Source organism: Empidonax traillii, unplaced genomic scaffold (genome assembly GCF_003031625.1).
Source record: "Empidonax traillii isolate 1590-97213 ecotype Southwest subspecies unplaced genomic scaffold, ASM303162v1 scaffold1276:size275569, whole genome shotgun sequence".
Lineage (NCBI taxonomy): Eukaryota > Metazoa > Chordata > Aves > Passeriformes > Tyrannidae > Empidonax > Empidonax traillii.
This window is the reverse complement of record NW_020956469.1, coordinates 66777-88944: the sequence shown is the minus strand read 5'-3', so window position 1 is coordinate 88944 and position 22168 is coordinate 66777. Positions and strand designations below refer to the sequence as shown.

At 54.5% G+C, this 22168-nt stretch overlaps 3 protein-coding genes across 3 annotated transcripts in view; 1 reads left to right on the top strand and 2 right to left on the bottom strand.

Annotated features, from left to right (window-relative positions):
* The first annotated feature begins 669 nt into the window (after positions 1-669).
* On the top strand, positions 670-2641 carry IFI30 (IFI30, lysosomal thiol reductase). The gene is made up of 7 exons (XM_027906318.1): positions 670-829; positions 1543-1722; positions 1800-1874; positions 1950-2045; positions 2138-2290; positions 2373-2441; positions 2525-2641. The coding sequence occupies exons 1-7, from the start codon at positions 689-691 to the stop codon at positions 2588-2590; spliced, it is 780 nt and encodes a 259-aa protein (XP_027762119.1). The 5' UTR covers positions 670-688; the 3' UTR covers positions 2591-2641.
* Positions 2642-4329: 1688 nt separating this feature from the next.
* Positions 4330-6635, bottom strand: LOC114069507 (la-related protein 6A-like). The gene is made up of 4 exons (XM_027906338.1): positions 6552-6635; positions 6254-6430; positions 5791-6010; positions 4330-5292 (listed from the first exon to the last, which is right to left on the bottom strand). The coding sequence occupies exons 2-4, from the start codon at positions 6418-6420 to the stop codon at positions 4330-4332; spliced, it is 1350 nt and encodes a 449-aa protein (XP_027762139.1). The 5' UTR covers positions 6421-6430; positions 6552-6635.
* A 1720-nt stretch (positions 6636-8355) lies between these two features.
* Positions 8356-22168, bottom strand: part of RFX2 (regulatory factor X2) — a 25293-nt gene continuing 11480 nt past the window's right edge. The window contains exons 3-14 of the mRNA XM_027906317.1: positions 21569-21750; positions 19472-19591; positions 18433-18548; positions 17488-17606; positions 17055-17167; positions 15718-15869; positions 14543-14640; positions 13279-13428; positions 12492-12700; positions 11842-11995; positions 9787-9829; positions 8356-9652 (exon numbers count right to left, since the gene is read on the bottom strand). Coding sequence (XP_027762118.1) covers positions 9546-9652; positions 9787-9829; positions 11842-11995; positions 12492-12700; positions 13279-13428; positions 14543-14640; positions 15718-15869; positions 17055-17167; positions 17488-17606; positions 18433-18548; positions 19472-19591; positions 21569-21750 — 1563 coding nt within the window. The 3' untranslated portion in view covers positions 8356-9545. The remainder of the gene's footprint in view (positions 9653-9786; positions 9830-11841; positions 11996-12491; positions 12701-13278; positions 13429-14542; positions 14641-15717; positions 15870-17054; positions 17168-17487; positions 17607-18432; positions 18549-19471; positions 19592-21568; positions 21751-22168) is intronic.

Below are 22168 nucleotides of genomic sequence, written 5' to 3'. Positions count from 1 at the left end.
AAAAAAAAAAGGAGGAAAGAAATAAACAGAGTTAATGACCTGGCTGCTGGATTGCTGGGGGAGGGTGTTACGTGGGGGAGCGGAGGCGGGAGGGCCGCAGTTCCTGGGCTGGGCTGGGTGCAGGATGTGACCCATCCTCCGGATGCTGCCAGGACTCTCCTCCCTGGTTTTGCTGGGCCGGAGCACGTGGGGACCAGCCCTGGGCTCGCCAAGGGGCGAGAAACGGCCGGGAAAGGCGGCTCCAAACAGCGGGGGAAGTGCGAGGTCCCTCCGCACTCAGCCCCGGAGTTTGGGGCTCGGGCAGCACCCCCTTCCTGTACCCGGAGCTGCCACCCTGGGGGTGCTCCAGCTCCAGCACCCCCCTGGGGGGGTCCGCTGGGGCTCGGCAGGGATCCAGCCCCTTCCCCGCTCGGGAACCACCAGGCGTGGGCTGCTCCAGGTCGGGTTTCGGTCCCAGACGCGTCGCAGCCCGCGGGGAAGCAGCAGCTGCTGGCGGGGGCTGTGACCCCGCAGCTCCAGCTCGGTCGCGGGGGGGACAGCGGGGACAGGGTGGCCGGAGCCCCACGTGAGGCGGCAGCGTCACCGCAGAGGCAGGAAGGGCAGGGAGGGCGCACGGAGGCGGGCGCAGCCGAGCTTTAAAAGTCCTTGCCGGGACGGGCTCGCTTCCGCGTCACCCCCGGCGTCCCCCATGGCCCCCGCGGTGCCGCTGCCCGCCCTGGCGCTGGTGGCTCTGGTGGCCCTGGTGGCCCCCGGGCTCGGGGTGGCCCCCGGCTGTGACCTCCCCGCCCACCTCTGGTGCAGCTCGCCGGAGACCGCCGTCGCCTGCCAGGTCAGAGCCGCGGGTGCCAGGGCTGCCCCACGCAGGGCAGGGTCACCCCACACGTGGGGACACGTCCTGCCTGCCCGGCGGCGGGGCTGGGGACGCGGGGGACGGGGTTGGGGCATCGCCCGGCCGCGGTACCTGGAGCCAGTGGCGGCTCCGAGCGCCGTTGTGGCACCGGCGGGCACAGCGCGGGGATGCTCAGAGACCCCGGGCCACACCGGCATCCCTGGGGAATTGCTGTGCTCCAGCCGGACCGGGACCCTGGACTCTCCGTGGCCTCCGCTGGCACTTCTACTTTTTAAGCGTAAAACTTAGGCTTTTCAGGTTATTTCTGCCGCGAGCAGCCCCAGGCGGTGACAACCGTGTGACAGTGGCTCTGGCAGTGTCCTGTGAGCCCCGCGGGGCTGCAGCCGCCACCCGGCGGTGGGTGCAAGGGCTGTACCCCCACCCAGGCGTGCCCTGGCCTAAATTTGTTTTCCTCTGAAGCAGTTTGGGGAAGTTCTTGTGGAAAGCCCCAGCGCTGGGTGACGGCCACGCACAGGATCCTGCGGCTGCTCGAGGCCCCTTGGCCACTCTCACTTCCCTCCAGCCCTGCACACCCTCATCCCCCTTCTGCCCCACACCCACCCCGGGAGCTTTGCCCCTCCCTGCAAGTATTTGGGGAGGGGGGATCCGCAGCCGTGTGCCCCCTGTGCACCCCGACACGTCCCCGCACGCAGGTTGAGAGCCGCTGCCCCGACCCGCCTCGCCCCGCGGCCGCCCCGGTGGAGCTGAGCCTCTACTACGAGAGCCTGTGCCCGGCTTGCCGCCAGTTCCTGGTGCTGGAACTCTTCCCCACCTGGCTGCTGCTGCCCTCGGAGATGCTGAACATCACCCTGGTGCCCTACGGCAACGCCCAGGTAGGATCTGGCCCAGCTGGTGCCGCGGCCCCTCGCCCCGGTGCCGCCGGCCCCGCTCAGACCGGTTGGTCCCGCAGGAGAGGAACGTCAGCGGGAAGTGGGACTTCGAGTGCCAGCACGGCCCCGAGGAGTGTTTGGGCAACATGATGGAGGTGACGGTCCCTGTTCCCGTGGCGCTGGCACAGGGGGAGCCAGCGGGCCCCCTACCACCCACCCTGTTCCCATAGACCTGCCTGATGCACGAGGCCAAGAACTTCAGCACCTACTTCCCCGTCATCTTCTGCCTGGAGTCAGGCAGCTCCGTCACCAAGAACCTGGAGGCTGTACGTCCCCTCCCCTGTCCCTCGTGCCCTGCTGTGGGGATGTCCCTGTCCCTCCTGCCCCACAGGGACATCCCTGTCCCCTCTCCTGGCAGTGCCTGCAGATCTACGCCCCGGAGCTGGACAGGGGCCGCATCGCCGCCTGCGTGCAGGGGGACACGGGGATGGCCCTGATGCACCAGAACGCCCAACTGACCGAGGCGCTCGACCCCCCGCACCAGTTTGTGCCCTGGATCGTCATCAACGGGGTATGGCAGAGGGGCCCAGGGTGCCAGGCAGGGCTGGGGCACTTTGGGGACACCCCCTGAGCAGCCCCATCTCCCCCCACAGAAGCACACGGACGAGCTGCAGGCACAGGCAGAGGCCTCCCTGCTGGGGCTGGTTTGCCACCTCTACCAGGTGGGACAGGGATCTGGGGGAACAGTGGGGCTTGGGGACATGTCCCTGTCCCTGCTGGGGCTCTACTGACCACTGTCTGGCAGGGGGAGAAACCCGAAGCCTGTGGGGGCTCAAAGGCCCTGAAGACCCCGTCGGGCTGCAGGCGCTGAGGGAAGATGAGGGAGCACCAAGGGAGAGGCCAATAAAAAGGATTTTTTTTTTTAAAAAAACCCCCAAGGATCTGGAATGGTGTGTTGGGGGGGGGCAGGCAGCTGGTGGTCCTGCCCCACCATGGTGCAAGAGGGAGGGAGCTGGGCTTCAGGGCAATGGGACTGGCCTCTTCCTGCACCCAGGGCATGTGACAGGATGTGCTGGGCTCTGCCAGGGAATCACCTGCTCCTGGCGATCTCAAAGGAGCCTCTTGAAGATTTCTGTGGAAATCTGCTAAGCCCCTCCCTAAGGAACAGAACATTTGCTCTCTCCAAGCCCTGGGAAGCAGCTCTGATGTCCTTCTTTCTCCTTACACTGAAAGCATTAACCATTTCAGCAGCTCTGTGGGCCAAGACCACCCCAGCTCCCCCCAGTCCTCCCTTCCCAACCAACCAGTGTAGGACAGTGCCTGGTGGCTCCCTGAGTACTCGAGGCAAGAAGTTCTCTCCCACAAACTTGAGGAATTTCCCAGACCTGCTGGCCACAGCAGGAGGCCATTCCCAGCTGGAGGCTGGGAAGCTGAAATCCACTGTAAAGACAAGGACTCCTGATCCAGAGAGTTCTCCTCACTGCCTCTGGAAAACTCCTCAGTGCTGGGTGATGGGCACCAGCACCTACTGCAACCTGTGCTTTGCTTTCCATCCCACTCATCCTCCCCCAGAGGCTCCCAACCACATCACCCCCAGCTACAGGCACTGTTCCAGTCCTCTCACTCCCATCTAGGGTGACACCTTCCCCTCTGCAGCCCTACCCACCTCTCCTGAACAGCCAGGATGGCCATCAGAGCACTCCAGGTGTGGGACAGCCCCCAAGAGGCACCTGTAGGGGATCAGGGACACTCCAACCCCCTTGAACTCTGCCCTTCTCCCAGAGGAGCTGTTTAGGGCAGGGAGGACACAGTGAGCCCTATTCTGGGAGATGCCCTTGGGAGGAGCCCTCGGCAGCCGACAGCCAGAAGGAACCGTGGTCCTGCTGCCACAGCAGCTCCCAAGACATGGTCCTTGGGCCCCCTGAGTCCTTCAGCCCTGGGGGTTCCCCAAAATCTTCTAGTCCTGAGGTGGGGTCCAAGCTGAGCCCTGCAGTCAGAGGATGCTCTGGGGTGGGGGAGCAGGAACAGGAACAGAGGGGACCAGCAACCACCAGTCCAGCCCCTCTCAGTTCAGCCAAGCTGTGCCCCCTGCCCTGGGCACACCAAGACCCCACCTGCAGCACTCCCACCAGCCTGAGAAGGACAAGGGAGACAAGCAGGGACCCTCCTGCCCTTGCCTGCACCTCAGGCAGCAGCAAGACCAGGAAGGAGGGAAAAAGGTATAAGAAAAAAAAAAATAAATAAATCTCACTACCAGCCAGAGAGTGCCTGGAAACTTCATCTCTCTTTATTTGCCCATTTCCCATCCAAAACCTGGACCCCATCTCAGCTCTGGGCCCCAGGCAAGAACAGTCCCACACTGGCACGAGCACAGCACAGCTCCTGCTGCTGCTCAGCCTCTCGCCTCGAGCGTCGTCCCAAAACTTCCGTCCCCTGGAGCAGCTGCACCGCCAGCGCCCACAGCTCTTGGGGCCACGGAGAAATCTTCTGCTCGAGAGAAGGAGGGAAAAGAAAGAAAATAAACAAGCCTCAACCTCAAATGCGAAGGAGCCTCAGCGCCGGAGGATGAGCTCTCCGCTCCCGAAGCTGCTGCCGAAGCCTTTGGCGTCATCAGAGCTGAGGGGCAGGTGAAGGGCCCAGCCTGTGGGGCTTGGTGAAGTCCCACAGGCTGAGGGGCTCAGACACCCACTTTGGGGCCAGGGAGTTGCCCGGAGGAGGTTCAGTGTCAGGAGAGGGGCTTCTGCTCCAGGGTCCCCAGACACCCGTGCTGCCCCCCCAGCCACCGCAGGGGCTCTCGGTGCCGCCCTGGGGGCTGTAGCAGCTGCTGATTCCCAAGCCCAGCCCAAGCGGAGGGAAGACCTTGCTGCTGGTGAGGAGTGATCTGGTGAGGGTGCCGAAATTCCCAGGCTTGAAGTCGCTGCCGGGCCAGGCAGGTGCCACGGCATCCTTGTTCAGGAGGGACAGCGGCCCCGAGGCATCGTCCGACCCGGGAGAGCTGCAGAGCAGGGAGTCCTCGTGGCTGCGGGGGAGGCTCAGGGCAGCTCCCTGCACCTTCCAGCCTGGCTGATCCACCCGCTTTTCCACCACCTCCCTCTCTTCCCCGGGTTTCTTCCTGTTCCCCTTCCCGCACAGCTGGACCACCTTGATGCCGCTGTCGCCGTCGCGGTGCCCGAGGCTCTCGAAGGCCCTGCGGGCGCTGTCCAGGCTCTCGTACTCCACCAGGGCACAGCACCTGCTCAGCAGCTCGGGGAACTTGGCCAGGTATCTCCTCACGTCCGAGGGCAGCTTCCGGCCCGGCCGCAGGACGCGGATGGAGGCGATGGCTCCGAAGGGGCTGAACATCCTCAGGATGGTCTCCAGGAAGTTCTCCTGGAGCGGGGGTGGCAGCAGCGGGTCCTGCCCCCGGGGCTGCAGCTCCCAGGCCAGCAGCAGTTTGCTGGGGGGGATGCTCAGCAGGGCCTCAGGGATGGGCACCCTGCGCCTCACTTTGGTGCCCTCCTTGTTCACCTCCAGCAGCTCCGAGAATTTCAGGGCGTAGAGCGTGAGCTGCCAGTCCCGGGTCAGGTACTTCACCTGGGGAAGAGAGGGGACTGCTGCATCCCTGGGATCTCCCCAGGCAGGGAACCCACCATCCAGGCAGGCTGCAACCTTATCAACACAGAGCTATGGCAAGGCAATGTCTCCCTTCCACGTGAGCGGCCCTGGGGCCTGCAGGAAGTCCCCAGTGTCCCCTGGGCTGTGGCAGCAAACCTCAGCTTCCCCAAATGTCACACCACCAGCACTTGCCTGGGTTTTTCGCTTAAGGGATGATCTCAAAGCAGCCCGGGAGGGGGGGTGGGGTGTGGTCATGGGTGAATCCAGCCCCAGGGGTGGTTTGGGGACTGTTCACTGTTCCCCCAGCCCCCCTCCCTGCAGGGCATTGAAGGCAGAGAGCAGAGCCCAGCTCTGCATCACCAGGGCTTTGCTGGCAACAGCCTGAGGGGAATCCAGACCTGCCTGTGCACCCCACTGGAGTCAGCAGAGCACACTTGGACATCCTCCACCCTTCCCACTCCTCCCCGGGCTCCCCACCTTCTTGAAGGACGTCAGTAGTTTGATGCTGACAAAGCCCATCTTGTTCTTCTGGACGTGTTTCAGGAGGAAAGCGTCCCTGGCCAGGTTCTCGTCGGACAGGTAGAATTCCACCTGGGACACGATCCTGCGGACCAGCTGCGGGTCGGGGAGGGAGCAGCTGCCGTCCAGCAGGTCAGAGCCCAGAGCACCTCTCAGGTCACAGCCCCTCCTGGCAGAGCTGTGGGGACACAGGGGTGAGGTGGAGACTTGCAAAGCGTCCCCCAAGGGCTCAGCAGAAGCGCTGGGGACACCCAGAGCCACCCGCTCTGCCTGGGCTGCAGGAACACCTCCAGCCCGTGCCCTGCGAGCATCCAGACCGTGAACTCGAACCCATTCCAGCCAAGGGACACATTCCCTTGGGGACAAACACAGGGGAAAGACCGGGGCTCAGCCCCCCCCTGCACATCCCAGCACCACGTACCCGTCGAAACTCTCCAATTCGTCCTCCCGGCCGAGCAGGGCGAGCGAGCGGCTCCGCGGGGGGAGGAGGTGCCGCGCCAGGAAGGAATTTCCTTGTGCCGGCCCTGGGGTGCTGCATCTGGGCCGGGAATGGAGCCCTGAGGCCATCCCTGAGCTGCGCGATGACATTGTCCTCGGTCTGGGACGTTGCACAGGAGAAGGACAGGGATGGGACACATCCTGAGCCCTGCTGGGGGCCGCGGCCCCCAAGCCCAGCCCAGGGAAGGGGGAGTGGAGGTAGCTGGGTGTTGTCTCCTTACCTGCTTGGCAGCGCCGGGAAGGGTAGGAAGTCTCAGCAGTACATTCCAGAGACCCAGGGGCAGCAAACCCCAACTCTCCCCAGCTCCAAACTAAGGCTCCCAAAAGACAAAGGCAAAAAAAAAATTAAATTAAAAAAAAAAATTAAAAAAAAAAAAAAAAAAAAAAAAAAGGAAAGAGAGAGAGTGTGTGACCCTGGGGTGGGGAGGCTGTGGGTTTATAAGCATAACCACCCTGGAGGAGCTATGGGGGCGGTTGTGGACCTGCCCCCAGACCCACCTGCTCCAGGTGAAACCTGTTTGTGGTTAAACTGCCCCAGCTGAGCCCTGGGACCAGCTAGGCTCCTCCTGCCTCGGCTGCAGAGCCAGGCCAGGGGCAGCAGGAACAGGGGCAGCGGAATCTGCCCCCTCTGGTTTCCCAGGTGGACAGTGAGTTGATGCCACGAGGCCTCTCGGGCCGTGCCTCAGTTTCTCTGCCTTGTGCAGGATCAGGAACGGCCACGGGCAGGTGGAGGGAGGAACGTTCAGCCCAGAAAATCGATTTGGGCTCTCAGTGCTGCCAGAGTGACAGGCAAAGCTCCTTCTCCCTGCAGAAACACCTCCTGCCCCAGCGAGGGAGCAGGAGAGCCCCAGGAATGGGGTGAGAGGCTGAGGCTAAACCTTCCCCTTCCCGAGGGATCCGAGCGGGGATGATCCAGCACTTGCCACATCCCTGTCTCGCTGTCCCCATCCTCTCAATTAGTCTGGAAGCATAATTAAAACGTGCTTCCTATGGCCCCACGCTCAGCCTGATCCTTCAGCCTCTCCTCCCCCTCTGGGAGTGTAATGGGGGGTTATCCCTACACAGCAGCTGCTGCTCCATGGGGATCCCTGCCCAAAACTGCTGGAAATACCCTGCACTGCTCAGCTCCTGCATCCCCCCCCCCCGCAGTGCTGCAGCATCTCCTGACATCTCCTCTCAGGGAACACAGAAGAAATGGGACCACAACACTCCTTGTACAGGCCTGAGCATTGGATACACATTTATTGCTATTCAGGTTTAGCTGTGAGTTCTGTGCAGGGGGTTTAGGTGGTTCCCCAGACTCCTCACACGGTGCATCCAGAGCATCCTGTTTGCAGGTTGGGGTCCCTTGGTGAAAGAGCCAGTGTTCCTGATGAACTTTCTATGGCCCTCAGTGGGAGCAGGGGAGTTAAGACTTGGTTGCTCAGCTGTTTTTTGTTTTTTATTTTTTGAACCCTCTTATCTCATCAGCAGGATCCAAAACACTGGACTCTGAACCCAGGAGAGTTCTGGTTGTTATTTACATTTAAATCTGCCTTTCTCACTTCTCTCCTTCTCTCACTTCACTCCCATAGGAGACATTTACAGACAGCAACAGCACAGGACAGTCAGTGGAAAAATGTGCCACTACACACACTTTGGTTTCACTTGCCATTTGTAATGTGTTTTAAAGTGTCACACCTACCTTAGTACCACTGGGAATGAGGCAAGAAAGAGATTTGGGTAGAATAAACTCTGCTATGCAAGTGTACACGAGACCCCTGGAGAAGCTCACACCAAATGCTGCATCATTAGAAACCATAATAATAAAAGCTATTTATGACACGGCCTTTATTCACAGAAAGAGTTGCCCTGGGGCTTTGTTTTTGCAGATTGGCTTGATGACAATTCCCCCCTGCCCCCCTCCTCTGCCCTGTAGCCCACAACACCCCAGTGTAGTCCACATCATCCCAGTGTAATCCGCATCATCCCAGTGTGATCCACATCATCCCAGTGTAACCCACATCATCCCAGTGTAATCCACATCATCCCAGTGTAACCCACATCATCCCAGTGTAATCCACCTCAGCACAGACCCCACAGGACACGGAAAGGGAGGAGAGACCCCACTGAGCTCCCCTGGCTCAGCCCCACGGGAGCCACCAGGAAAAGGCAAAGGGGTTCAGAGAGGGGAAATGCCACCAGAGTGCTGAGCCCCCCTGGGTCCATGACAGCCCCTCATGACACGGGATGAGCTGTTGGATCAGTCTGAGCTGTGCTGGCTCTCCTGGAGTGGGGGGAAGCAGGAACATGGCCCACCCTAAGGCACTGCGGTCACACCCCCTCGCCCTGCTCCAGACACGGCTGCACCTCCTCCAGCTGGACATGGGAGTGGGAATTTCACACCCCCCAGGACGTGGGGCCAGTGCCCCTCTGCCTGGGCACCCTGGAGGATGGGGGTGCCATGGGATTGCCCTGGGATTGACCCCAGGCAATGAACACACTCTGCAACCGGCTGCCCTTCCTTGGAGTCCTTTGGTATCTTGAGTTGGCCTGATGGTGTCCCGGGAGCATTCAGGGATCAGTGGTGAAATGCCAAGCTGGGGAGATGTGGGAGCAGGTGGGAATGCTCGTCCTGTAGTCCCAGAGCACTCCTGTGTCCACCAGGATCCGAGGAATGTGCAGCCTGGAGTGGGTACAAGAGTGACCAACTGTCCTGTGCTCCCTGGTGCAAGTGATTTGGCAAAGCCAGAGCCAGGACAGCTTGTCTGGAAAGGCTGCAGGAGAAGAGTCAGGTATTTTTCCTTCTTCTTGGGCACTGATTGGTTCAAGTTCGTATCACAGTGAAGTCTGAGAAGTGGGGAAGGAACCCAAACCACCTTCCCTGAAGGAGAAAGCCTCGTTTGTCCTCCTCGCTCCGGCTGGGGAGGGAGGACAGGCTCTCCCAGCCAGGCACATCCAACCTGCTGCTGACCATGGAGGCTTCCATCCCTTGGGAGCAGACTCTGGAGCTTCTCCCTCCAGACAGCAGCCACACTGGAGGGAAGAGGGTGGCCAAACCAGCCCCATCCCAGCGCCTGCCCCGGCTCAGCCCAGAGCCCATCCTCGAACACAAGTAAACAAGAAAGAGAAACTAAGAGGCACTAAGAACGCAGATCTGGGGAGGCTCAGGCTTGGCACCATCCAACCTGGCTCTGGATGTCTCTGTCCAGCTGGAGAGGAGCCGTGTGGCTGGCTCAGATCTCCTGCAGGGAGTGGCCGGGGTCGCTGCGCTCCCGCTTCACCAGCGGCTCCCCCACGGCCCGCTCCGTGTCCACCTCAGCGCCCAGCTCACTGATGTCATCTGCAAGGACATGGCTCAGCATCAGACAGGAGACCAGAGGGAAGGAGGGGGAGCTTTCTCCCAGCAGAGCAGGCTGGAAGAGCCGGCACGAGGATCCCCCTCCCACCCTTACCCAGAGGGATTCCCCCGTGTACCTTTGTCCAGCAGCGTTGGGGACAGGGACGTGAGGTCACCAAACTGAAAGAAAAGGGAGTTACAAGGTCAGTCGGGCTTTGCAGACCCGAAGTGCCAGACCTGCTCAGTGGCCTCAGTCACCAAACAGTTCCAACAAGCAGCTTAAGTGCCCAGGAGAGACCATGAGCATGAGCAGTGCTGGTGGTGGAGAGCAGAAAGCAAACCCAACCACACGTTTTTTGGGGGAAAAGCCTTTTGTTACCCTTTAAACCAGCCCTCCCCCCACAATCCAGGGGAGTGTCAAGCTCTGGACCAGAGGGAGAAATTTTTCCATCTCCCAAGTGATGTCACAGTGCAAAGGATGTGCTTTTTCTCCAGCCTTTTGCATCTTTTGGGCAATTTCCCTCCCCTGCTCGCCCTTCACGGCACCTCTCTGCAAAGCCTTTGCAGTCATGTCAGAGAGTGTTTGGTGTGTGAGTGGTGCCAAGTGGAACCAGAGAGCTGAGTGCACCTCTGGCTCTGGAGATGTGACAAGGTCTGAAACACCAAATTGCCACAAAAATGCTGAAAAGCCACGGAAAGGCAGGAGGAAAAGCAGCAGGAGCTGAGGGGAGCTCCAGAGAAAGCTCGGTGGAAATGGGAGCACACAATTCCTCCTCCTGTGCTGGGAAGAATCAGCCTCCTCCTGGAGAACAGGAATATTGCAAGGGTTTAATGAAGGGAAAAAAAGCGAGGGAGGAAAGCCTCCCACAGCTGGGTTTTGCAGGAAGCCACTCTCTGCCTTTCATGTTCCTTTAATACCGAGAAAGGCCGAGGTTTTGCAGGGAACGGTGGGAACTCAGAGCGCTGCAGTTGGAGCAGCAGCGTGGGAGGGGAAGGGAAAGGCTTTGGTTTGCCTGGCTCCCCACAGGAGCTCCCTGGAAGGAAGAGAACAGCACGAGCTTCGAGCAGCAAAAGAGCTCAGTTCTGAGCAGATGAGCTCAGTTTTAATCTCACTGTAGTTTCTATATTGCTGTCGCAGGTTCATCTGGGGCTTTTAACTCTGCATTTCAGAGGGGAAAAACTGAATGTGGCCCCAGCTGGGCAGGACAGGACCTGCCTGCAAGCCAGGCACCAGTTGCTGCCTGACTGGTGAACAAAAAAAAAAACCCCAAACCCTCACAAACAGCACAAACAACCCATCATTTTTTCTTCTTCACCTCAAAAACAGAGTGTGACTGTGCATGTGACACTGGAGCTTGCAGAGCCCTGAAGAAGTTCAGTTACTGAAAGGAACTTTTGGACCTTTTTGCTTCACTTAGTGTTTGATGGCAGGAATCCCAAAGCCAGGGTTCTCTCCACAGGTTATGGAGAGAAGTAGGGAGATCCTTTTCTTCCCTCCTCCAGGCCTCCAAGGCCCAGCTGCTCCAAAACCCACCAGCTCATGGAAGACGCTCCAGGAGCTCCATCCTTGAGCCAGAACACAAAACTCAGCAAATCCTTTGGTTATGAATCATGTTGAGGACACAAGTGTGTCTCTGGTGAGGCCCCCTCTCGAGTGCTGTGTCCAGTTCCTGGTGCCTCAGCTCAGGAAGGACATGGAGGGGCTGGAGCAGGTGCAGGGAAGGGCAACAAGGCTGGGGAAGGGTCTGGAGCACAAGTGCTGGGAGGAGAGGCTGAGGGAGCTGGAGGGGCTCAGCCTGGAGAAAAGGAGGCTCAGGGGGGACCTCAGCACTCCCTACAACCCCCTGACAGGAGGGGGAGCTGGGGCTCATCTCCCAGCAACAGGGCAACAGGACAGGCTTAAGCTGCAGCAGGGGAGGTTTAGGTTGGAGATCAGGAAGAAGTTGTTCACAGAAAGGGTGACTGGGCACTGGAATGGGCTTGCCCAGAGAAGTGGCGGAGTCACCACCCCTGGAGGTGTTCAAGGACAGACAGGATGTGGCACTGAGAGCCATGGTCTGTGTGACAAGGCCATGTTGGGCCATGGGTTGGACTCGGTGAGCTCAGAGACCTTTCCCAACCCGTCTGATTCCGTGACTCTTTGGGTGCTGCTTGGTCTGGGTTCATTCCCGGGGGGCGAAGGGCTCTCTCACCTCTCCCATGACGGCGATGGGGGTCTCCCCGGTGGCCTGGGCCACACGGTGCTCCACCAGGTAGAACATGTACTCGTCGTAGAGCAGGCGGATCAGGTGGAAGGACCCAAAGCTGGCGGCGCTGCGCAGGGTCAGGTCCCGGATCACCATGGAGCTGGAAAACCGCCGGGAAACAACAGTTGGGGCGTGTTTCACAACCTGTGTCGTGGCTGGTTCTGCACCCTGAGCTCTGGACCCTGGAGGTACTGGGGGATTGTTTCTGCCTCTAACCCAAGGGTGTCAAACCACTCCAACAAATAAGTTGATGGAGCTTCCTGTCCGATTTGGGTATGGCAGGGTTTGGTTTGATGACCTTGGAAGCCTTTTCCAACTCATCCCCTTCTGCCTCCAACCCAAGAGGATCAAACCACTCTAAGAAATAAGTTTGATGGTGCATCCTGTCCTGTCTGGGCATGGAAGGATTTGATCTTGGAAGCCTTTTCCAACCTTAATGATGCTATCCCTGTCCTGAAAGGACACAGGAGACACGACACTCCCTTCTGTACCAGAGCCACAGTTAACCACAGTTTTATGGTTAAAGAACTCGGCCTTGGCTTCTCAAGGAGCTCCTCACATGCAGAAATACCTCCAAAATGAGAAAGGAGATGTACCTGTAGAAGGACCATTTCAACAGGAACTGCCTGGCTGCCTTGGGGAAGCTGGGACTGCCCTCATGGTGCTTCAGGACCTGAGTGACAACGTTATCCAGCCAACTGGCCCACTGGTCCAGAGAGCTTTGCTGCTGCAGAGTGAGCTTGAAATCCTGCTCCAGCTTCTGCACCATGCCCTCCTCACACTGGCACACCCACGAGGCTTGTTCCTGCTCGGGAAGAAGGGTTGATAGTCACTCATGCCAAACCTGCAGGGTGTTGTATCCCAGCCCAGGAATTCGGCTTCATTCCTAGTAGGCAAGGTCTCCAAACCAGCTCTGTATATTGTCTGTGATCCATCCACTGTATAAAGTTATTATTAAACTATATTACTGTTGGTGGCACTTCTGCTTTCTTCACTGAAGGAGTGGTTAAGCCTGGGAACAGGCTGCCCAGGGAAGTGGTGGAATCACCATCTCTGCAAGTGTTCAAAAAAGGAGTTGAAGATGTGGAGGGATTCTGCTGAAGGTCGGACTTGGAGATCTTTTCCAGCCTTAACGATTCCACAACTCTTATTTACAAATAAGGTTACAAACCAATAAATACGATTCTACAACTCTTATTTACAAAATGCTCCACCAAGGGAGAAGCGAGATGGGAAAGCAAAGGTGGAAAAGCAGCACCAAAAACCCATCAACTTGTTCACTGAGTTGTTTTTTAGCACTGGTGGTTGAAATCAGGGGGGTGATTACAAGCTGGCTGCGGAGCCCCAGCCCCAGAGGACACGACCCCAGGGGCAGAGCTTTACCTGCACATTGGCGAAGTCGACGCGGTTGAGGTCGCTGAGCATCTGGTTGATCTGGGAGGTGTTCTGGAGCACGGCCCGGGCCGCCTGGGCCAGGTGGTTGAGGGACGTGTATCTGCGCAGGGTCTGGGCGAAGGCACTCACCACCCCCACCTGCAACACAGCACGTGGGGCTGGGGGGAAAGAAAACCACCCCCCTGCTCCGGGCACGCGTTGACTCTGAGCTGCCCTGGGGTCACCACCCTGAGAGAAACGTCTGGATGTGCCACTCGGGGACACGGTGGGGTTTGGCAGTACTGGGTTAAGGTTTGGACTCGGTGATCCTAAAGGTTGTTTCCATCCTAATCCTTGTGCCAGGCACTCAGAAGAAACTCAGTAAACCCTTTGGCACAGATGGTTGGATGGAAACACGCTGAGGATGCTGTTGGTTTGGGAACCAGCTGGGTCTCTTGAGGTGCTGCTTAGTTTGGGTTTGTTTCTAGGGAATAAACGACTCTCCCATGATGTCTCCCTGGTTGCCTGGGCAACAGGATGCCCCACCAGGTAAAACACAAGCTCATCACAGAGCAGGTGAATCAGGTGGAAGGACCCAAACCGAAATGATTCTCTGATTCTATTGTTCATTTTCTTTAAACTATCAGGTTTTCACGCTCTGCCTCCAGCAGAGACCAGCAAGGTGGGAACAGGCTGCAAGAATCCCTGGCTTTAGGAGAAGGGGAGTAGGAACCTTGTGTTCCCTAGTGAACCTACTGGTTCCTCCTGGAACTTGGCAATGCCATTCCTTCCTGTGCTTTCCAGGACAGACTCATTCCAGGGCAGGGATAACAGGCATCCCCAGGGCAGTGGGCACGGCCCCAAGGCTGCCAGAGCTCCAGGAGTGTTTGGACAACACTTTGAGGGATGGGGGGGATTGTTGGGGTGTCCTGGGGAGGGCAGGAGTTGGACTGGATGATCCTTGGGGGTCCCTTCCAACTCAGGATATTCTGTGATGTTATGAAAAATCATAAAAAATCACACAAAGCTTTATCTGCCATTTCAGGATGCAGGAACAGCTCCATGGACAGAGCAGCATCAGCTGCTGGTACAAGGGAATTGCCCGACCTGCCCTCCCACTGGTTGCTGATTTTGGTTCAGAATTAACCACTACACTGTGCTAATCTTGAGAACTGACTCAAAGTGGTCCAACTGCAGTGGGGATTTCCTATTCCTGCGGGAAACTGCAACATGCAGACAACACACTGAGCCCAATCTCACCCCCCCTGCTCACCTTGGTCTGCACGACCTGCGGGGGGAATTCACTCATGGCGTTCATCAGCCACCCTTCCAAACTCTTGGCAAAGTTCCGGATTGCCTGGGTCAGGGTGCCTGCAAAGAAAGCTGCAGAGTCAGAGAGGCTGTTCTGTGTCATTTCTGGGGAGCACTTTCTAGCTCAGGACTGCTGGGGAAAACACAGCCTGTGGTCTTGGTTAGCTGAGACCTCGACTTTGCATCAAGGAAATGAGCTGGGTCCTGATATACACTCAAATTGTTCTTGTTCTTCAACGTTATTACTCAAACATTCTTATTCCTATTCTTATTTTTATTCTTATTCTTGTTCTTTGATGATCTGACTTACTGATCTTGGAGGTCTTTTTCAACCTCAACATTTCTACGATTTCTATTATTGTTATTTTATCTTATCCTTTTCTTATTCCTGGTCCTTCTGAGCACTTTCCAAACGGTGAAATCTGCTTTTCAAAGACACCCACGTGTGCCAGCATGTGACTGACACCACCCCTGAGGGGGACACACCTGTCCAGCACTAGGCCCAGTTAAGGACTAAGCTGAGGTTTTGGGGAGACTGACACAATTCCCCTTTCCTGGGGAGCCAAATCAGAGAGCAAACCCTCATTATCCCATCACTAGCTTCCCAAATAAAAGCTGACCCCTTAATTTCCAGGATGTGCCATAGGGGACAGGATGGTCCAATGTAAACAAAAGATGTGATCTCCAAGGATCAGCTGTGCTTCCATGTGTGTGTAACGTGCTTTTTTTGCCTGACTCCTGGCCAAAAGCAGGAGATGTGATGTGCAATGCACCAGATTTAAAAGGCATGGGAATTCCCAAGGGTCACAAAATAAACCATCACAGAGCAAAGCTGCAGGAGGAATATTGCTGTTGCCATAACATTTCAGCCAAAAAAAACCACCTCTGCATCAGTTTTTACAAGGGAAATCTTTGTGGGAAGTGAGTCATCTCCCACCCCTGGAAGTGTCCAAGGATGGACAGGTTGGACGGGGTTTGGAGCAACCTGGGCTAGTGGAAGGTGTTCCTGCCCATGGCAGGGGTGGAATGAGATGAGCTTTGAGGTCCCTTCCAATCCAAACATTCCATGATTCCATGTCTGTCAGAACCAGCTCCCCAGGACCAGCCATGCCCGGGGATGGGGCTGTGGGCACTCACTGGGCACCGGCCGGAGCACGTCAGGGATCAGGATCTCCACCAGGGCCTGGTACAGGATGTGGTCACAGCTCCTCATCCACTTCAGGATGGGCTCATATTTGCACAGAGTGATCAGCTTGTCTTTTGGGAGGGTCCCTTCGGGTTCTTCTTCACTGCAGGAGGAGGAAGGACACAGTGTGAGCAGCAGCTTTGCACTCAGTGCATTCACTCTTCTTTATTACCAACCCCGATTTTCAGCACAAAAAAGGCCTTCAGGTATCTTTCAAAAGGAAATGTCTGATTGTTTGTACAGGCCTTGTCTCTGCAAGCACCTCCCCATCCATGGGGCCACAGCTCTGGGCGAGTTTTCTCTCAAATCCACATCTCCTGCCTTCACCTCTTCCCTCTTCTGCCTCAGAGCCTTCCACGTACCCCTGTCCCTGTGGACGTGGGGACTGTGCTTAGCACAGCCATTTCAGCAAGAAAAGGCTCAGATGGTCCTTCTTACAGTCCCAGATGTTTCCAAAACCTTCCCACCCTTCCCCTCTGCTCTAAACCTGCTGAGCTGTAGCACTGGGGACAGAAAGTTTGCAGCCAGTGGCAGGAGCAGATTACCTGATAATGAGAGACACTACAAACGTTTTCAAGGTGTTTACCACCTTCAAATGCTGAATATTTTCAGAAGGAAGAATACTTGGTGGTTGGATGAGAACATATTCTACAGATTTTTGTGGGTTTTTTGCTTATTACTCAAAGTTTTACCATTTTTCTCCTGAATAGAAAACACCCCTATGGGAAGTCCTTATATTCACAGTACAAGTGGAGAGTACAGACTTGTGACTGATAGAAATGGCCTCAAGTTGTCCCAGGGGAGAGTTTAGATTGGATATTGGGAGAATTTCTTCACTGAAAGGGTGGTCAGGCTTTGGAATAGGCTGCCCAAGGCAGTGGTGGAGTCACCACCATTCCTAGGAATGTTCAAAAGGCACGTGGATGTGGCACCTGGGGACATGAGTCAGTGCTGGGCTGATGGCTGGACTCGATGATTTTAGAGGGCTTTTCCAACCTTAGTGATTCCATAATTCTATAATCAGAGCAGACACTTTCCTCAGAGGTCTGAACTCTGTGTTTCCATTATATTAAACGTTTTTATAGAATCCCAGAACATGCTGAGTTGGAGGGGACCATCAGGATCAACGAGTCCAACTCCTGCACGGGACACCCCAACAATCCCACCCTGTTCTCCAAAGCATTCAAAAAGGCTAAGGAAGCTGAAAAACACCTCATTCATCTTTAAAAGAAAAAAAAAAAACACCAAGATACAGAGCACTGAGAACGAGTGGAAGGCTGGGGAGTACCTGGAAGGCAGAGCAGCGGGACCATCACTAGGTGGTGCCTTCGGACTCCAGAAGGATTGCCAGAGTTTCTCGATGTAGTGAAACTGGAGGTTCATCACCACATCCAAAGTCGCCTGACAACAAAGAACACGGCTCGTTAGCAGCTCTGCCAGCCCCCTGTCAGCACACGCTTCATGTGCTGCCTCTTACAGTAAATAATTTACAAGGGAAATAACGGAAATGGCATTGTTTTGATAATCGACGGAACATAAAACAGGTCACACGGTGAAAAAAAAAACATAAAGCACAAGATCTGAGTTGTGATTCCTCACAAATCAAGCATTCCCTATAAATTCCAGCTTTTCCTAAGAGCGGGATATGAGTGAGCACGTGAATTATGTCCCACACTGATGAATAAATCAGATAATCACCAAATAATACCCCAAATAATCACCTCGCAGTGTCGCCTGTAAAGAATCTGCAGAGTTTTCACGTCGTTCAAGGTGAAACCTTCTTGTAAGAGGACATTCCCTAGATCAGGGGCTGGGAACTCAGGAAAGACATGGGTCACATCTAGGGGGGAAAAAAACATTAGGAAAGATGCTGAGGGTTAGGAACGCTTGGAATACGGGTGAGTACAAGGTGTTGCTGTCACCGGTGCTTTTTCATGATCCAATTGGGATGAAACAGGAAAAATGAGACTGATAATCGATTTTTTTTCCCCCTGATTTATGGTGTTATACTGGGGAAAAAAACCCCAAACAACTGCAGCCCATTTATTGGGTGTGGAAAGGAAAATGTTTTCTTTCTGTGTGCAATAAAAGAAACAAGAAAACATTGTCCTCATCTGCCACACTTGAGTTGGATTTTCCTCTGAAGCCTGAAAACCCTCTCTCTGGTATTCTGAGAGTACAATGGGGAATATAATTGGGCAGCAGAGGTGTCAGCAGCTCACAGAGCTGGCTGGGATTTGCTGTCTCAGCTGGAGGTGATGGAGACACGTAGATCCAGGACCAGCAGAGCCAGAGAGCCTGTCCCACAAGGAGAAGGTCTGCATGGATCATCTCCAGCTGGATGTGCAGCCTCTGCAAGGGAGAGAATTGCTTTTCCCCCTCTGGCAAGGCTTGGCAGAACCTCCACTCTTCCATGCAATTTGGATAAAACCAGAAGGATGAAAAACACACAAAGACCTGCTGGCTGAAGGAAAAAAAACACCTTTCTGGGGGGACAGGAGTCAGCAAACAAACTTTGCAAGAGTGACATTACAAAAGCTTATTAGAATATATACTATATATGAAATATATAATACTGTAGATTTATTAGGATACAGTTGGGCTTTCCTGAACAAGGAAAAAAAATCCTAGATGTGAATACTTAATCATTAAAGGAGTCTCCTCACCTATGAACTGCTGATGGTGCTGACTCTGAGCAGCCACCGACTGCTCCGGCGTGGTGTGGGGGTTGCTGTTGGACCCACTCTCTGCCATCCCATCCATCTTCTGGGCTGCTCTGTACCTAAATGCAGAGCGTGGTTCAAGACCCACACAAGTATTTACATGCCATTTACAACACAGCTGTGCAGATCTGTGTGTTCCTCAGGTGACCCTCAAGGACAGCGGGTGTGGAGGGCTGAGCGTTTCTATCAGTGACTCAAGGGCAGGGGGAAAAGGATCAGCTGCTTTTGACAGGCAGATTTGAAGGGGTTAAGAGGTTTGCCTAAGGTGACACCAAAAATCAAAAAAAGAGAAGCAGAATGGAGTGGGTTCCAGAGCAGGATCTGTCTTGGGAGCTGGCTTTCTGTATTTTTTCTTTTGCATTTACTTTCTGTTTGGGAGCTGAAGAAATTAAATTCTGCTCCTTCTTCACTCCAGCAACAACCAGAGGTGTCCACGCTTCCAGAAGGCAATTCCAAATTCCTTTGCATGTTGTATTTTACCTTTAGAATTGCTCAGACACAAGACTAACCATGGCACTATTTAACTTGCACTTTTGCACAAAAACCTGCCCCCCAAAACCCAAACAAAAAGCAAAATGCACCCAAAACCAGCACAACCCCCAAGTCCTTTCACTGATCTGGCACAGTAACTCCATAGCTGAGATCCTGGAGCAGTCTGGCTACAGGGATCCTGGGAAATGTGCCACTTATGGTGCTGGCAAACAGCTTAGGGAGATAAAAGCCATCCCATGGATTTACAGAATAGTTTGGGTTGGGACAGGCCTTTCAACTCCACGTAGTCCTTTTAAAGGCCATCTAGTGAGCAGGGACATCTTCAACCAGACCAGGTTGCTCAAAGCCCCGTCCAACCTCGCCTGGAATATTTCCAGGAATGGGCCCATCCACTGGAATTTTGGACCCTCCCACTGCTCCAGGCAGCGCTGGGGTTTGGCAAAGGGATTTGGACTTCTGAGCTCTTCGGGAAGGCCCTGGGAGCACCTACCTTTGCTTCTGGTGGATGGGCTGCTGCCTCATGGCCATGTACTGGGTGTCCTCCTGCAGGCGGTTCAGCGGAGACTCCGGCTTCAGGCGGATCCCGTAATAGTGATATTTGGAGTTCCCCCTGCAAGCATCAACACTGACACTCTCAGTGGCCCTGCAATTTAGGTTGTTCTGACAGCATTCCCGACTTCAGGCAGCGATTTGAGCGGCTGAAGTCATGGATTTAATAAATGCCATGGCCCCTTAGGAAGTTGAAGCCCACGCGTGGCCAAGCTCAGGGACGATCCACGTTAAAAACCAGCCAGGTTTGTTCCATGGTAACTGGGGAAGAGCAGGCAAGTGTTACAACACAAAGTGTTACTAAACAGAATGACAGAGAGCCCACAGGGGACGCTTTGCTATTTGATTAGGGTTTAAGGATTTGTTTCTTCCCATAAAAACAAACCTCGGTCTTTATCTAAACCCAGCCTGGCTGGACAGAAAACTACGATAAGAAAAATGCCTTTTGTGTTGCCACAACTTTCACAGCAACAGGCTTTGATGTGGTTTTGTTCTCGGAGCTGCTCATTTTTGAAGGGTTTGGGAAAAACTGGAAGCTTTCTGCAAGCACAGGGGGCTGGAATTCTTTCTCCTTTGCTGCTGGGATGCTCCTGAGGAGAACGTGATTCCATCGCCTTAGAGAGACATGTCAGTTGAAGTTTTTTCCACCAAACTGGAATTTTCCAATCCCAGTGAAATTAGAGAAATTTAAGAGAGGACTATTTGTCCCAGCTTCTTTTTGCTGGGGGAATTTTCCCTTTCCAAGGGCCACTTCAATTGTTCAGTCACTGCAAAAAAGAGTTTTACAGAAGCTACATGTTCAGCCCTGTCTTGATTGATTTTAAGTGCCTGCAAATTAAATAAAAGCTGCCTTTATGATCTAAAATTATAATAAATTAGAAAATAATGGTGGACAGCCCTTTCCACACCCATTTAGGTTCACTGTCTCCTTCCCAACCTGCACATTTGCAATTTTAAGTGGGTTTTTTGCTTGCTTGTTTTTTCTTTAATCTTTGATGGAATTAAGGAATTTCTCTCATCTAAGGAAATTATTTCATAGCTCTTGCACTTGACTCAATCTACAGAAATCCAACCTGCTCTTCCTGCAACTGTTGCCTCTACATTCCAGCTGTGCAATGCCCTGGACACACTTGGTTTTGTTCTCGTTCAGAAGCCCAAATACCTAAGCTTGAATTTTTATTATAAAATCTTACACAATCAGAGAAAGCACTTTTTCTCTAGTATATTACCTACTTTTTTATATTCTAAGCTGGGATAAAATGCACAGACAGCTGTGCAGAAGCTCTGGATGCTCTCTTGAAGGACACATCTGTAATTACAGGAGTGCATTTTCTCACGCTACACTTTTGTTGTAACATCCCACGGATCTTTGATGTTTCAAAAGAAAAAAATCCTCTCACAAGATTCAGTCTGATGCTTTAGGGATTTCAGAAATAAACCATTTACAACTTCAACAGCTTGTCTGCATCAAAGAATCTGTTATGGAGGATCTTTACTGGACTCAGAGGGAGAAATGGTTTTACTGAACCAGAATTGGGGTGGCAGCAACAACTGCGAGAGGATGAGTTACCTCCTCTTTTTCAGACAGTATAGAATCCCAGAATATGCTGAGCTGGAAGGGACCCACAAGGATCATCAGCCAACTCCTGGCCCTGCACAGACATCCCAACAATCCCCCCCTGTCCCTCAGAGCGTTGTCCAAACGCTCCTGGAGCTCTGGCAGCCTTGGGGCTGTGCCCACTGCCCTGGGGAGCCTGGGCAGTGCCCACCACCCTCTGGGGGAAGAACCTTTCCCTGAGATCCATCCCAACCCACCCTGGCACAGCTCCAGCTGTTCCCTCAGAAAATGGGATCCCAAAGGGATGAGAAGAAGCCTCAGCTCAAATAAAGTTTATTATCCCACACCATCACGGCCGGTTGTGTCTGTAGATCTCAAAATGACCTGTGCCTGCTAAATGATGCTCAGTAGGTTCTTAGAACACCCGAGAGAAGCTGCAGGAAGGCTTTTTTTCTTATTTCAGTGTAGATTCCTACCAACCTGGTTCCCAGGCGCCGGGTCCTCAGCCCCATGAACACAGAGCGGATGAGTTTCCCGAAGGAAGCGGCGTTCACCGGGTCCAGTTTGTGCTCCTGGCAGTGCCTCAGGTAATGGTTGTAGAGGGAGCTCCTGGGAAGGCTGACACCTTCTGCTGTCTCATAGTTATCCAACAACCACTGGAGCTTTAGGTATGGAAAAAAACAGAGAACATGGAAGTCTAAAGAAGGTCTTTAGACTCAAGCAGAGTCTGCTCTCAAATGTCCGCAGAGCCCCTCGGACTTCAGGAGTTCAAGAGAACTTCATGCTGAGTAGTTAATTCATACAAATCAATTTTATACACATTAATCTACATAACTTATAATTTATAAGTTACAACTCATCGCTTTTTATGGTCACAAAACCCCCAGCCCAAAGGTAACAACCCAGACAGAAGTGCTGTCACTTCTTGCATTAAAACTCCTGCCAGCTCAAGTGTCCACTTTGGGCTCAGCTGAATTCCTGCAGAGCCTGAATAAAGCTGTAAGGACTCGTGTTTTCCAAGAAAAAAGATTTTCAGATACTGCCCAAGAGGAATAAATTTTAGAGGAGGCAAACCTGCAG

Coding starts and splice junctions, on each gene's coding strand:
- IFI30 (XM_027906318.1), top strand. CDS start 689: ATGGCCCCCGCGGTGCCGCTGCCCGCCCTGGCGCTGGTGGCTCTGGTG. Junction 830..1,542: donor AGACCGCCGTCGCCTGCCAG/GTCAGAGCCGCG, acceptor CCCCGCACGCAG/GTTGAGAGCCGCTGCCCCGA. Junction 2,291..2,372: donor CCTGGATCGTCATCAACGGG/GTATGGCAGAGG, acceptor CTCCCCCCACAG/AAGCACACGGACGAGCTGCA.
- LOC114069507 (XM_027906338.1), bottom strand. CDS start 6,420: ATGTCATCGCGCAGCTCAGGGATGGCCTCAGGGCTCCATTCCCGGCCC. Junction 6,011..6,253: donor GAATTGGAGAGTTTCGACGG/GTACGTGGTGCT, acceptor GTGTCCCCACAG/CTCTGCCAGGAGGGGCTGTG. Junction 5,293..5,790: donor TACTGACGTCCTTCAAGAAG/GTGGGGAGCCCG, acceptor TCTCTTCCCCAG/GTGAAGTACCTGACCCGGGA.